Here is a 15,159-nt window from a genome sequence, read left to right on the forward strand (position 1 = left end):
ATCGACGGTCTCGGCAGTCCTGAGGCTCTCTGCTGTCACGTCTCAAGGCTTCCTGTGACACCTGAATAGAAGAGACCTTGTTAATGTAACTTGCTTTTTGTAAGATCACAAGTCACGATGTCTGCTGTGGTGAAGGCCTGTTACACAACGGATCCTGTTGCAGAGGTAACTGTGAACCGGCCAATAGGTGCAGCAGCAGTAGATGCTTTAAAACAGTGAAGTACGGAAGCACCACAAAACAGTAACAAAGCATTTATTTAATTAATAACTATTTGCACGATAAAAACAGACATATTTTTTCAAACTTCTTAAAATCCTGAATAAAACAAATGAATGATTTTGTAATTTAAAGGACAACAACAAGACGAATTATAAAAAAAACTCTACAAATGAAATATTCATTATCATTAAGTGTTCCAAAGGAAAAAGCTTTTACAAAACAAGATACACAAGTGTTAAGTATATAATTTTAAAATGCATGAATGAATTTAAAAGTAAATGACAGAATTTAGAAATCAATTAGAAGTTTAAAACAAGGAATAACTAATTGAATGCACAAAATGAACTTAAGAATATGGGTAAAAGTGGAATATAAACGAAATAATTAACACAGTGTTCTCTTGCTATAATGTCCATGATTCCTTTTAATACTTTGCTTCCCATCGATTTAAAGGGAAACATGAATCTGCCAGTCCAGTTACCGTATGCAATAAGTTTAGCGAAACGCTCTGCAGACAACTTTAATTCTGACCTTCTCTTTTTCCAGCTGAATCTTTTTGAATACCTACCAAAGGCTGGAAGCAGTCGACCGTGGGGGAATGGAGGAATTTGGATTGGCCTCACAGATATTCAAAGGGAGGGCACTTGGGTGTGGGTAAATAACGCAACCCTGTATAGTGACGGGTAAGAACTTTAACGGCTTTAAAACCTGTTCTGGTGTGTTGCTGTGATTAAAGAAGCAGGAGAATCAGCAAGCCTGGCACTACAATATGCCCAGCTTCTTCTAAGCGGAGCTAAGTTAACTGCCTCCTGGCTCTAGATTTATAATTGTTTAATGATAAAGAGTGTGCAAACTACATCAAAGCGTTCAGGGGAGCTCACTTTTTTTCCCTTTTACTTTATAAGACACTCAATGTAGCTGTTATTCATATTTTTTTTTATTAATAAGAATATGAATAATTGGAATTTTTAAAAATTTTTTTTATGGTGGTCCACGTGAAGACAGTTTGTTTGTCTTCTCATTTTTGAGTTGAAGTGAGTAAAGTTTATGATGTTACACCAACACACTTCAGTCAATCAACAAACAGGAAAAAAAAAAACAGGCTTTCAAATGGGACATAAAAAAAAAAAAGATTGTATTCAACATTACAAAAGTAACTTTGTGCAAAAATTTGTGTGAAATTGCATTTTCAATTTTAGTGACATTTTAGGCTACAGCATGTTGGTATCTTTAAATTAAAGATAGATTTATGTTTTATGCATGTATTTGAGTGATGGATCACCTTCATGCAGGAACCACAGGTCAATACCAGTCTGATTTTGCACATGATTCCTGATAGGGAAAAGAAAAAAAAAGAAATACTTGGCAAAATTAGCAATCTTTTAGAGATCCCCAAAGTTTCACAAAGTTTCCAGGGAAGTTCATGTCTTAAGAAGACCATAGACTGCATTTAAAAGGTGGATGTAGCTTCTTTAAACAGCCAGCAGGGGGCGACTCCTTTGGTTGCACAGAAAGAAAGGAAAAAAAGAGTCTGATTGTACAGTAGTATATAAAAAAAATGACCCCACGTCTCACTCGACTTGTTCCCTCAGTAAGCATTTTAATCGTGTCAGTTTATGGTCTCAGTCGTTTCTCTCAAGATTTTTTTTCAGGTTCATTTTGTAAATGATGGTCCCCTTTCAAGGAAATTAGGAGTTAAAGTAGGATGTTTTTTAGGGCGGGCTAAATTGTTATTGACAGGTTCCTCACAAATCACCATGTGTGGTGTGTTTGAGTTCTGCTGTTAGAGCCACACTTTACACATCACATCTAGTTTTACTCAACACTTCACGATGGTAGTGCACAAACTGAAGGATGACAGCATGGTCGCTACATCCATCTTTTATATTGAGTCCATAATTAGGAAGCTCCCCCTGGCCGGCTTGTTGTTTGCACATCGGTGGTACGAATCTTCTCGTTGATTCTCTGCAAAAAACTAAAGTTTTAGCAAAACTTCAAATTATTCCTTGAATGACCGTGTAAATTGTTCTCTGAATTAGCCTTCCTGCATATTTACTGTGTAAAAGTGTAAAGAGTGGAAAAATCTGCATTTCCAGTCGTCTGCTGTCGTTGAAGTGTATTTGCAACCAGTTGACTGTCAGATAACGACCAACAACAGCAACATAAATTGCACCTGCAGTCAACGTATAACTTGAACCTGTCTTTAGGTACTGGATGCACGGGGAGCCCAGCGATCACGGACTACTGAATAAAGACTGTGTGGCACTTTGGAACACAGGCAGCCAGGGAAGGAGCACGTGGTACGATGGGAGCTGCCAGAGCATCAAGGGATGGTTGTGTGAAAAGGAACTCGTCTAGTTGTGCAATGTGTGGCAGATTAAAGCTGTAATCGACACAGGAGGGAAGAAGATGTACACCCAGTTATCTTTCATACCAAACTTCATTATACATTTGTTTTCTTCACGAATAAACACCTGAAATGTATAAACAGCACTGGTTCAGTTGTACTTTAGCAGAATTTAACCCAGCGTAGGTACTAACCTTAGTACCTATAATAATAAACAACAACAAAACATGTCAAATTAAAAACAAAATGGAATGCTGAAGGTACTGATCGGTGCTAAATGTGGATGTCAGAACATTTATAAGAGACGTTGCTCAGCTTATTGTAACACTGAAAAATGTCACAGCTCAGAAAAGGCCGTCTTCAAAAACCTCCGCGGGTTTTGAAGATGGGAAAGGGCAACCACCAACAGGCCTTTGAAGGACTAAATAAAAGCTGTAAGGACATCAAGAAGCAATGGCAACGATGAAGCTGCCACAAAAAAAAAAAAAAAAGTGTTTGCCACCTTCCTTCCTCAGCGTGAAGGTTCCAGCTTCATGAGAGTAATTAACGTCAACCAAGACACAACAACAGACAAAGTTTCACAGAAATGAAATAAAAGCAGCTGCAGACGTCTAGTAAGACATAAATCCAGCTGTTCTCAGACTGAATACTGTGCACAACAATAACTGAGAGTTTTTGTTCAATAACAAGGTTGAAAATCCGTGTTTCATTCAATGTCCACATGTTTTAATGTCACATTCTCAAGTTTAGCTGAAGTTCTCCCCTGGACTAGATAAATAAAGTTAAAGTCCAGCCTGGTGATGCACCCAGAGCACCCATATAGCACCGAAAGTCTGCTGGTATAAAAGAGGAGGCGAACAGATCAGTGGGCAGTCGCAGCAACAGTGCAGACATGGAGAGTCCACAGAGAGGAGCAAATGGCAGCAAAGACGCATCTCTTTATCAAAAATTTGGACAAGGTAGGAGTTTCTTTTGCACTGACTGATTCATTCTTTACATTTTTCATCCGGTTTTATCTCTTTCTGTCAAGGTTGGTTTTACCGAATCCATTGCTGCCACTCTTACAATGTTAGCGGATGATTAGAATTAGTTGGAATTCATATAAAATATTTGCTAAATGTACAACAAAGCCTTGCTAATTGCAGCATTAAATCTGCATTTATGCAGCTTGTTACAGCATAGAAGCCACTGTGTGCAAAATGGTACTTGTGTGACTTACAGGTCAGATTAGTCAGATTTCCTACAGTTCTGCAAGTTCATTGAGCAGACGCTGTTGTCCAATATCTGAGAGTCGATACGACACAAGCAAGGATCTAATCAGGAGAAAACAACCTGGTTAAGTGCCATAGAACAAGTTTCCTGTGTTCTATGCAGATTTTCTTGATGACTCTATATATATATATGAAGAGTTCATTTGCAACAACAGATAACTCAATTTTTGCAGATTTTCAGAAATTTTTTTTTGTTGTTGTTTGCTTGAGAACTGAAGCTGAGTGGATTCGAGTCAGTAGAAATAACAAAAATAGAGATAACTTAAGTTTGATTGATGTTGTCTCAGGTAGACGATGGAACAGTTTCTGAAGGTTTGTGAAGATGGAGTTATCTGTTTTTGCAAATGAACTCTTCATATATATAACCATACTTTATAAAATAGCAAGATAAAAAAAAACTCTCTACTCAAAAGTGAACAAAACTGTGTTTTTGAAAAGTTAAGCTCTGTTTTCCTGATGTAGTTTTTCAGCGTTTTGAGCACTAAATTCAACTACTAGCAGTATCCATCTCACTGTTATTCTATTTCAATACAGCAGAGCTCAACTACATGGGAAAATATTTTCAGTTTAATGTTTTTCAATGTTGTTTTTTTTTGCTAACATCGTTAACCTCAGCAATCACAGGTGGTGACATGTTTCCAAACCATCGACTGGTCATACTGGGCCTGGGGCTGCTGAATGCTGTGTTACTGATCGCTGCTGTTGTCATTGGATTTAACTGTAAGTACGAGATTGAAAAAAAAAAGTTTCATTTCCCTCTTCTGTGCAATGTACTCACTGTCAGTTGCACAACAGAAACTGACTTAAAAAAATAAATCATGTCATTGTCATAAGTGTGAATGTTTGCAGTTGTGCAGCTATACTGCAGTTAACAGCGTAAAAACACAATTTACTGTTTTGTAATAAGGTATAAAATGCATCGTATGGTCTGGGGTAATGAAGCATGACTTTTGCTACAGTTTTTACAGAAAACACTTTCAGTTCTGTTTTGACACAAGCGCACTCTTCCCAACAATACGTTCAGGTGCCAAAGTCAAAGAGAGCTCCCTTCACATCACCCACCCGGCCGCAACACAGCTCATCAGTGAGCTCGCCTATCTCCGTAGCAACCACAGCGACATGATTGAAGCTGAAGAGGAGGCCAAGAGGACGTTGGACAGAGCGATCAAAGGCCACGCACAACTAAAGGTGAAAATCGAGCAGCTGAAGGCAACTAATGACGGCCATCAGAGACAGATTGAAGAGCTGCGAGCAGAGAAGACAAACCTGCAGGTCAATATATCGTCTATGGGTGAGACACAAATAATGTATTCTGACTTTATAGTTTTTATTTATTCTGTTTACTTACAAAGCACAGTGGGCAACTAAATTTTTGTTTTTCTTAGAGGGAACCTGTGGCAGATGCCTCCCTGGATGGGTTCTTCTCAACTCCTCTTGCTATTTCTTTTCCTACTCTCTGTCCTCCACTGTTAAAAAGAACTGGCCAGACAGCAGAGCGGACTGCATTAGCCGTGGCTCTGACCTGATTGTGATTGATAACCAGGAGGAGCAGGTGCGCTAAAACAAACGAGAAAGAGGGGGAAAGAGAATATGTCTGTGTGTTGCAGTGGTACAATTTGCTACCTTAAAACTGTCAACTTTGTGTCTCTACACAGAAATTTGTAAGCAGCACCATCACCAACATGAGAAGTGCCAGTAACGTTTGGCAAAGCGGCTTCTGGATTGGTCTCACTGACATGGATGTAGAGGGGAAATGGGTGTGGATTAATAATGTCACGGAGGTAGAGCAAAGGTGAGGGCTGCAGAATTATGCTCTCAATATCGCATATTATATGTATATATATTTTTCACTTTGCAACATTAATTTGGTGAAGATAAGTGATGCTGTGTCAACACTGATTGTGATTATTGTCAGATACTGGATGCCCGGGGAACCAAACGACCAACACCAGGGAGAGGACTGTGGGGTTGCAGTTTACAGCTCCATAAATCCCTGGGAGACCCGATACGATGGAAGATGCACTGTGTTTAAGCTACACTGGATATGTGAAACACCATCAAGATAGACTTGAGATGTGCTCTTGCTCTGCTGGTCAAGAAGTTTGGAGCTGTTGAGAATAAAATACTGTTAACATGTGTGTTTTGCTTCTGGGCTTTTTTCAACTTGAATTATTCGTATTATTCTTATTCACATAGTGCAGCTCAATACATTATTATTGATATAGACAGATACAGTGCTTTTTTTTTAAACTAGGGAAAATTCAATTAAAGGCAAAGCTCCCACTCAAAAAATGTTACACAATAAATAAAAGCTGATTCAACATTCACCAAGGACATTACACAAGGACCGAGCAGAAGCATCAACAAAACAAGCTCACTTATTATGCAAGACATCATTCAGCAGAACCTGAAACTATTTAAATTTGTCGAACAGAAAGTACCTCACCTCTGATGAGTATATAAATTCGGCGAATCCCAGTTCTGCTTTTAGAAATGGCACATCAAAGGTTCATGTACTCTCAAATGTGGTAAACCAAATTTCTGCACCATGCAAAGTCAAGCACTGAATAAGAGAAACAAAACGTCACTTTAAGGCTCTTAGTCAGTTTCTCAGCACGAGCTTTAAAGACAATATTTAATCTAACCAGATACTCAGGTACCTATAACGAAGGACTTGTTTAATTTAAAGGATTTTTCCTTTTGGAATCTGGTAAAGTGGATGTAATTTGTCTTATTTGGCTTTAGTAAACGCTTAAGGTCAATCAAAGCCTTTTAAATTACTTAATTACTTACTTTTAAATTAAAAAAATCAGACGTTAAATTAGACAAAGCTTTGACAACAGAGCGTCATCAACAAAATAATAAATAGAGCTGTAACTAACTGAAGATCTTATGCAATTTAGGTGAAATGTATACAGAAGAGGGCTGCACGGTGGCGCAGTTGGTAGCACTGTTGCCTCGCAGCAAGAAGGTTCGCGTCCCGGTGGGGGCACCGGAATCTTTCTGCGTGGAGTCTCCATGTTCTCCCTGTGCAGCGTGGGTTCTCTCTCTCTTCCTCACACAGTCCAAAAACATGTTGAGGTTAATTGGTGATTCTAAATTGTCCGTAGGTGTGAATGTGAGTGTGCTTGGTTGTCTGTCTCTAAGTGTAGCCCTGTGATAGACCTGTCCAGGTGAACCTGTCTTCACCCTGAGTCAGCTGGGATAGACTCCAGCCCCCCATGACCCTAGTGAGGATGGATGTATACAGAAGAGGACCTAGTGTTGAGCCCTGTGGCACTCCTTTTGCAACTTTAAGAAAATTGAATATTGATAAGCTTTCGAAGAGTTTTGGCTAAAAAATGACAGGTGATTGGACAATAGTTAATTGGATCGCTGGTGTTATCACCTTTATGCATCATTGTTTATAGTTACAAATATTACAATAGATTAAAGGGTCCATACTTATGTAGTAGGAGTTACAGAAATCATATTTTCACACTGCTGGTTATTGTTCTGCAAGGTATGATCATTTTTCCAGTTAAATTAAATATATATCCACATCAGAAGGGTCAAACAGTAAACTGCATTGCAGGGCAACACATATTGACAGTATAGAAGACATTTCATAAAATGCACCCATGTACAAATCAAACATAGTCGTTCACACTCAGTAGAGATAGATATAGATTTATAAACACGTATGGCTGTTATTAAATGCCATCCAATGCAGTAAATTCTCAGATGACTGATGATAAAGTACAATGTTTTTGTTCCAGAAAAGAGGGCGGCTTCAGGTATGACCAAAACCTCCCTTGAATTACTTCACAAGGGTCAGCATATTCACATCCTGCACTGAACACAAGAGTTGCGCCACAGAGATTCTGAAGAATAATTTCACTTCTGCTCATCTATGAATGCAACTTCTCTTTTCTCATGGGTGCAGATTTCTCTGAAAGTAAATCATCATGAATTTACCGCTGATGAGTTTGGGAGTGGTAGCATGTGTCCACACAGGGTTAGGGTCAATGTCTTGGCAGATTGCTGCTCACATGCGCTGGCATCTGACTTATCTCAATTAAACAGAGAGAATGGAGAGGACTGGTTGTAATTCTGATGGCGGATTTAATGCACTGATTTCCCAAGAGGACATGGAGGAGCATCCTCCTTACCAACAATTTGGTCAAGGCAGCCAACAAGGTAAAATAATGTGTTTATTAGATGCCTTCCTATAAAAAGACTTCTATTTCTGCTGATGCTTTAACTTCTACAGTAGTGCTGATAAAATATGTTGAAATATGTTCATGAGGGATGACAAACACTTGATGTTGTTTTTATTTAGTATAAGATAGATTGTTTTCCAACATAAATAAAGCTTATGTAAAGCTCAACTCATTGATTTGGCGTCAATATTAGGATATATTTATAAAATGTGCCATAAATTCCATTGTTAGCAAAGCTGTGTTTAGTTTTTACCTTTGCAATGCTGATGTATTATCTCTTGGTCTAGTGTCCATGTTCAGTATGAATCCTGGGAGAAGGTGCAGACTGGCTGTAGCGATCCTGGCACTTCTCGCTGCTGTTTTACTGATAGTCGATATCAGCCTGGGAGTCCACTGTAAGTCACTTTTATTGTGTATAGTGGCTAGAGAGGGTTATTGTCATTATCACATAATCTTCTGAATTTTTCCTACAGCACAAGGTGATATTAAATAAACCGCAAGCAGCAAATTGGGAAATTTAAAAAGTGGACAATGGGCTTTTTTTTTTTTTGCTTGAAAACTGCTTTAATCAATCAGTTGATTATTAACATTGTTGCTCAGTCATTTTCTGTTTATGGACTAATAAGTTAATTGATTTATCGTTACAGTTTTAACCAAAGAAATTTGGTTTACAATGTTAGAAAACAGGGACCATTAGAAAATCTTGAAATTGTCTTAGCTGGAAACAAAGATTGTAAGTCAGCTATTATTTCAGCTTTACCCCTGATGAAATGGTCTGAAGAGTTGTGAAATATTTCTACATAAAGGAGTCAAATGATTGTTTAGATATAGCCTACACATATAGTATTACTGTGAATGCATCTAGAGATATAATGCACTACTTTTTATTGACTTTTTATACATTTATTTTTAAAATGTCTTTATTCTGTGCTTGGGGTTTTGTTTATTCGTATATAAAAGCTTGTCGTTTAGACCAGTCTGGCAGTCCTATGATAGTTTGATTTGAACATGTATCATGTACCAAACATATAAATGTCTGGGAAGATTATTTTTCACACACAAAAAAAAAAAACAGGGGAGAGAAAACAGAGAATGGTTTGTCGTCAGTAATATTTTCTTTCTTCAACACTTGCAGACAACAAGCTCACAGATACTCACCTCACACTTGATGATACAGAACGCATCACCAAAGAGGCGATGGCACTTCAGGATACTTACAAGGCCGCAGTCCAAACCATGAAGGGGGCCGAGAAGCAGCTGGACAGTGAGATGAGCCGTCAGAAACAAACCAACTGGGAATTTGAACACCAGACAAAAAGAAGCCAAGACTATGAAGCACAGATTGAAAAAATTAGAAAGGAGCTCGTAGCTCTGCGATCACAACTACCAATGATTAGTGAGACATGTTTCACTATTACTCTATGTTTTTTTAAAATGAGGTATTATTTTTACGCTTTGTTTCGTGTTTGTTTTGATTATTGGTTATTTTTCCTTTGCAACAGATGACGGCTGCAAACACTGCCCAGCAGGATGGATTCTGATGAACTCAGTGTGTTACTACTTCTCTTTCTCGGACAGCGCTGGACTCAAATCATGGGAAAAGTCCAGAGAGTTCTGCCAGATGTATGGAGGGGATCTTGTAGTCATAGATAGCAAAGACAAGCAGGTTTGTTCACATTACTGTGCAACCACATTCATGCAGATTTAAAAATGTTTTTTACTTATTTTTTTATATACATTTGTTGTAGAACTCAACTGTAAATTACATGATAAATCATCATGACTCCTCACAACAAAATTTGGGCTACTGGATGGGACTGAGAGATTTTCACGAGGAAGGAACTTGGAAATGGTTGGATGGAACGGTGCTTGTTGAAGGGTGAGATTCAAAATGGTCTGCAGTTGTATGTGTAGAAAATTAGCATCACTTGCAATGGAGCAAGAAGGAACTGTTTGCATTTTCCCATAACTATACTAGAACCACCAACATTAACAAAAAGTTTGCTAAACACAGGACCTGCTGTGCTTTGAAGTTGCTCCTTGTACAAAAATTACATGAACAGCCACGACTCCCTGCCTGGCAGTTATGTAAATGCATTCCTCAGTCTAAAGGACGACTGTCCTGGGATACATATAATTAAATTGAGGGCTCTCTTTAAAGCATTTTACCCAGTGATGTAAATGTGGCAGATCTAATATTATCTTTTGGCACTTACATGGAAAAGAAAAGGATACTTAAAGTGGTCTGAGAGAAAGCAAACACTGTGTCTCTCTACAGTAACATATTGTTTTTTCCAGGTATTGGAATGACGGAGAACCAAACGATTCGGGCAATGAGGATTGTGCCACAGTCCTTGCTGCAGAAAACTTCTTTAAAGCTTGGAATGACTTAAGCTGTCGAAAACAACAGAGATGGATTTGTGAAAAAGCACCAACTTCTATGAGCTGAGAACTTCTTCAAGGAAACACACAATTATACTTATTGTACGTGTGTCCATGTTAGTATCATGGAAATTTCTGAAAGCACAATTTAATACATTGTTAGTTATTTAAACCCCAGGTAACTTTGCTTTATTTATATATAATATATATATATAGTTATGTAAAGACATTTTTAATTGCTTAGACACTGTTTATCTACAGGACATTACTAAAACATAGTGCTAATATACATATAGCTTGTTACACAAAGACATACAGTCCATCCATCCATCCATTATCTATACAACGCTTAATCCTCACTAGGGTCGTGGGGCGCTGGAGTCTATCCCAGCTGACTCAGGGTGAAGGCAGGTTCACCTGGACAGGTAACCAGTCTATCACAGGGCTACACTTAGAGACAGACAACCAAGCACACTCACATTCACACCTACGGACAATTTAGAATCACCAATTAACCTCAACATGTTTTTGGACTGTGGGAGGAAGCCGGAGAACCCGGAGAGAACCCACGCTGCACGGAGAGAATATGGAGACCCCAAGCAGAAAGACCCCGGGTGTCCTCACCGGGATGCGAACCGGCGACCTTCTTGCTGCGAGGCGACGATGCTAACCTCCGCCCCACCCTGCAGCCCCAACACTGGCATTTGTGAAGAATATTTTTTATAAAGTTAGAAAGGGGTAATTTCACACTTTGTTAAAGTGTTGTTGACAGGATTGAAAAGGATTTAACAGTAAGTAGTCATCGTTCAGGCTCCAGCCCTCCGCGACCCTAGTGAGGATTAAGCGGTGTATAGATAATGGATGGATGGATGGTCATCGTTAGTAGCTGCTCTTACTGTACTGACAGCTATGAACTACAAATGTTCAATCTTTGTTAACTAAACTGGGCAAATTGTGAAGTATGGTTGTCTTTTTTTGTTTCTCAGGCTCAATTTCCTGACCAGACAAGTGCTCCACACACCCAGGCTCCCACGAAATCATCCAGCTGCCCTCCATCCAGCATCCACGCTGCACGGGGAGAACATGCAAACTTTTACATTATTAACATAGAGTCTGTATCCATAGAGGGAGTTTTCAGTTGTGGAAAAATACATACATTATGCAATAAAGACTTGTATGTGCTTACAAATGCTTTGTTTGTTATTAAAAATGATTTAGGAATGCTTTTTAAACTTGTAATTACTTACAGTTTGCCTAGTTTTGATGAGACCGCTTTTAATAAACTGATTCTGGGTTCGATGTTTCTTGTAAGTGTTTGATAACCTCTCATTTTGCAACTCTTAATCCTCTTTAATCCAATCTAAAGTGTAACAACAATATGCTATGGTGTTATAGGGATTATATGCACATCTTATTTTTTCCATAATGTGTAGTTTAAAATGAGATACAACATGCTCGTGGTGAGCATCAGAGGTGTTAGAAGGTGGATTTTGTGGGGCGCCGCTATAGCTCACCTGGTTGAGCTGGCGTCCCATGTGCAGGGCTACAGTCCCAATGTGGAGGTCATGAGTTCGATTCCCGCTCATGACCCATTCCCACATGTCCTCCCCCCATTCTTCTCCCCTACTTTCCTGTCTCTCTCTCACTAAAACTATCCAAAAAAGGCACAAAGGCCAAAAAAAATAACTTTGAAAAGGTGGATTTTGTTCCCATCGGACAGAGCTGGGATACTTCTGGCATGCAGAGCTAAGCTAACCGAAGTGTACATTCCCAAAAATGGCAAACTACTGTTTGGAAAGTTTTGCAGCCAGTTGTGAAAAGTCAGCAAGAAATTGTCATACATGGGAGAGTGTATTTGCAGAAGTAAAATCTGCACCGGTCTATCTCTGTTATGAATTTTGTGTTTCATAATCAGCAAGTCATTTGTGAACATGCAAGTTTATTTTGGACGAAATAGAGAAATGTACTGATTCAGCAGTTTGCAAATAGAGCTGTATGCAAAGTGTCAGTCACAGCATTGGTATGTACAGAATGCTAATATCTGAATGAGCCAGATTACCACTAATACTAGTCGTCTTATCCCAGACTTTGACACTATTTAACATGCATCTGTATGATTTATATATTACCAACTAAAATCCACACTCATAACATCGCATTACGTCTTGACCAGAGTCCAAACACACACACACACACACACACGCTCCCACCTAACCATCACTACTACTTACCTTCTTACCTGAACCTGAACCGAACCTCACCCTGACCCTAAAACATGTCCTCAGCTCACCCCTCACAAGTCCCAATAATGTGACTGTATAGAGAGACTTGGGTCCCCACAGCATTGGTTATAACAGCACACACACGCACACACACACACACACACACACACACACACACACACACACACACACCTGTTGCCACTGATATAAGCAGGAGAGACAAACAGATCAATAAGCTCTACTCGCACCGCTTTAATGGAGAACTCGCGGCCGCAGTCAGAATCTGAGGAGGAGATGTCATTCGATCATAAAACTTTTCAAGGTTTCAGCAGCGATGGACCTTCATTCTTCCACCATCAAACATTTGGACAAGGTACAGCTTACTTACCCATCTAGTTTTCTGCAGTGTTTTAACCATGTCAAAGTTTGACACCACCACAGAAACTGAGCCTGTGTGTGTTTAGCTCGTTCTGTGACTCAGCGTTTAAATACGTGTAAAATATTCTTACAGTGTCTGTGGTTATGCTTAAAACTGTGGCGTGTTAAACTAATCTTCAGTGATTCCTAAAAGTAGGTCAAAAACCACCATGATAATGCTTTTATTATATTTTGACAGCAATGAAAGTTGACTATTAAGATACTGACCAAGAGGAACATTTTCAAGGTCTGTTTGCAGGCAGATTTCGATTTGTATTTCCACACTACCGACTGGTGATATTGAGTCTTGGCCTGCTGAACGCTGTTCTGCTGATAGCTGCTGTTGTCACTGGGATTTACTGTGAGTATGAGAATTCACCAGAAAGTACAGAGTTCCTTACCATGAAGGATAGCTTGTGTTCTAGAGGATTTGAAACACATGACTGAATTAAAGACCCCCCACTAGTAAAAATCTATTTTTTTTAACCTTGCTAACAGGTCCACATGGTGCTTTTTATACACTAGAATACATATTATGAGATAAATAAGTTCAGAGCTTATGATGGTCTCAAAAACAACAAACCTAACTAAGCAATCTCGTAAACTTGCAGGGCTTTCCGTATCATTCCTTTACAGAATCAGTTTCCAATTCAAATATATATACTCCGATATTAAAGCTTGCCATTGTGTGGTGCAGAGTAGTTCTACAGTGTTTGAGCTGAGTCATTGGTGAGCTGGTGAGAGATGCTGGGACTTTGCAGATCTACATGCTGCAGAAGACGCTGCAGAAGACGCAACATGTGGCGGGCGCCTGTATAGCTCACCTGGTTGAGCGGGCGACCCATGAACAGGGGCTACAGTCCCCGACGCAGCGGTTGTGAGTTCGAATCCCGCTCACAACCCTTTGCTGCAGGTCTCTCCCTCACTCTTCTCCCCCCTTTCCTGTCTCGCTCCACTGCTCTACATAAAGGCAAAAGCCCAAAAATATATATTAAAAAAAAAAAAAGAAGACGCAACATGTAGGAAGGGATTATTTAATGGAAAAAAAATGCAAAAATCTGTAACTTTGAAACACAGAAATGGGTTTTAGTGGTTAAATCAACGACCATAGTTCAAAATATGGATATAAAAGTTTGCTTTTCCAACTTTAGAAATGATTGCAGTCCTTATTGCCATTTTCACATGTGCATATCCTGTACTGGTTAACTGGAAGAGATCTTTGTCTTACTATCAAATTAAGGACTTACATACAAACTGATACTTGCAACGAGACTTGAACCCTTTTCCAATGCATTATGAAAGTTTGGCAGTCAGTAATCATTTATTAAGTGTTAGAATTTTGAAATATTATTGGAAATATTTGCTGAATGTTTCGGTTTGTAAAATGTCACAGAAGTTAGGAAATAAAATATCATCCCAAATTCCCAAAGAAGCACCATAGAGGTCTGAAACCAAAGATATTCAGGCTTCGTGTAAGACACAGAGACGCTCACCTTCAAAAGACTGAAACCAGTCGATATGACTGTTTAAGCCTTGTTGTAGTTCTCATTGGAAGTTGCGCAGCAGATGTTTGCATGGAGCTGCTTAGCGTTATCCTCAGCCGTACTTTGTAGGATAGTGGGACGGTCACTGGTTTTGCAAGCAACAAACTGATTTATTATACAAATTAAAACAGCTTCTAACAACTATAAGATTTTGTGTGTCTATATTTTAAATTGATGGGTAGATATTTTACTGGATAAGTGATAACTTTGAGGTCAAGTTAAAGGAGAAGTCAAAGGATCATCAGAATAAGTTGGATTGATTCTTTTGGGACAATAAATGTCTGATCAAACTTTGAGGTGACCCGTCCAGACCGACATGCTGCAAATGAAACTTAAAATCTTAACTACACACACCAGTTTTGCCACACCTCCTCTTACGCTGCCTTGTTTTTTGTGCCTCAGGTGCCAAAGCCAAAGACTTTGAGGTTCCTCATTCGGCTGCTGTGCCCCTCGTCCTGGAGTGGAACTTCCTCCGCAACCACAGCGGTATAACCAGAGCTAAAGTGGAGGCCCGGCTGGCGCTGCAGAGAGAGCGCGCCAGCCATCAGCAGCTG

General features: G+C 39.3%; 3 protein-coding genes across 5 annotated transcripts in view; all 3 read left to right on the forward strand.

Moving 5' to 3' along the window:
• LOC103358151 (C-type lectin domain family 4 member M-like) overlaps positions 1–2,667 on the forward strand; it is a 7,334-nt gene extending 4,667 nt beyond the window's left edge. The window contains exons 5-6 of the mRNA XM_008283001.1: positions 767–903; positions 2,428–2,667. Of these exons, the coding sequence (XP_008281223.1) occupies positions 767–903; positions 2,428–2,578 (288 nt within the window). The 3' untranslated portion in view covers positions 2,579–2,667. The remainder of the gene's footprint in view (positions 1–766; positions 904–2,427) is intronic.
• Positions 2,668–3,431: 764 nt separating this feature from the next.
• Positions 3,432–5,976, forward strand: LOC103358158 (C-type lectin domain family 4 member E-like). Its single transcript, XM_008283014.1, has 6 exons — positions 3,432–3,526; positions 4,454–4,558; positions 4,863–5,129; positions 5,224–5,390; positions 5,494–5,630; positions 5,754–5,976. Exons 1-6 carry the CDS (start codon positions 3,460–3,462, stop codon positions 5,902–5,904), a joined length of 894 nt encoding a protein of 297 aa, XP_008281236.1. The 5' UTR covers positions 3,432–3,459; the 3' UTR covers positions 5,905–5,976.
• A 1,792-nt stretch (positions 5,977–7,768) lies between these two features.
• On the forward strand, positions 7,769–11,721 carry LOC103358168 (CD209 antigen-like protein E). 3 transcript variants are annotated; one of them, XR_520237.1, is made up of 8 exons: positions 7,770–8,017; positions 8,328–8,435; positions 9,176–9,436; positions 9,543–9,706; positions 9,789–9,919; positions 10,339–10,524; positions 11,409–11,539; positions 11,571–11,721. XR_520237.1 is itself a non-coding variant. In XM_008283039.1 (7 exons), exons 1-6 carry the CDS (start codon positions 7,909–7,911, stop codon positions 10,487–10,489), a joined length of 924 nt encoding a protein of 307 aa, XP_008281261.1. In that variant the 5' UTR covers positions 7,769–7,908; the 3' UTR covers positions 10,490–10,538; positions 11,409–11,721. The 3 variants fall into 3 exon arrangements, 2 of the variants coding, with proteins under 2 accessions (XP_008281261.1, XP_008281248.1); XM_008283039.1 differs by having other exon boundaries at positions 7,769–8,017; positions 10,339–10,538; positions 11,409–11,721; XM_008283026.1 differs by having other exon boundaries at positions 11,409–11,721.
• The last annotated feature ends 3,438 nt before the right edge of the window (positions 11,722–15,159 follow it).

The sequence above is a fragment of the Stegastes partitus genome, unplaced genomic scaffold, assembly GCF_000690725.1.
Source record: "Stegastes partitus isolate 25-593 unplaced genomic scaffold, Stegastes_partitus-1.0.2 Scaffold8, whole genome shotgun sequence".
NCBI classification, from domain to species: domain Eukaryota; kingdom Metazoa; phylum Chordata; class Actinopteri; family Pomacentridae; genus Stegastes; species Stegastes partitus.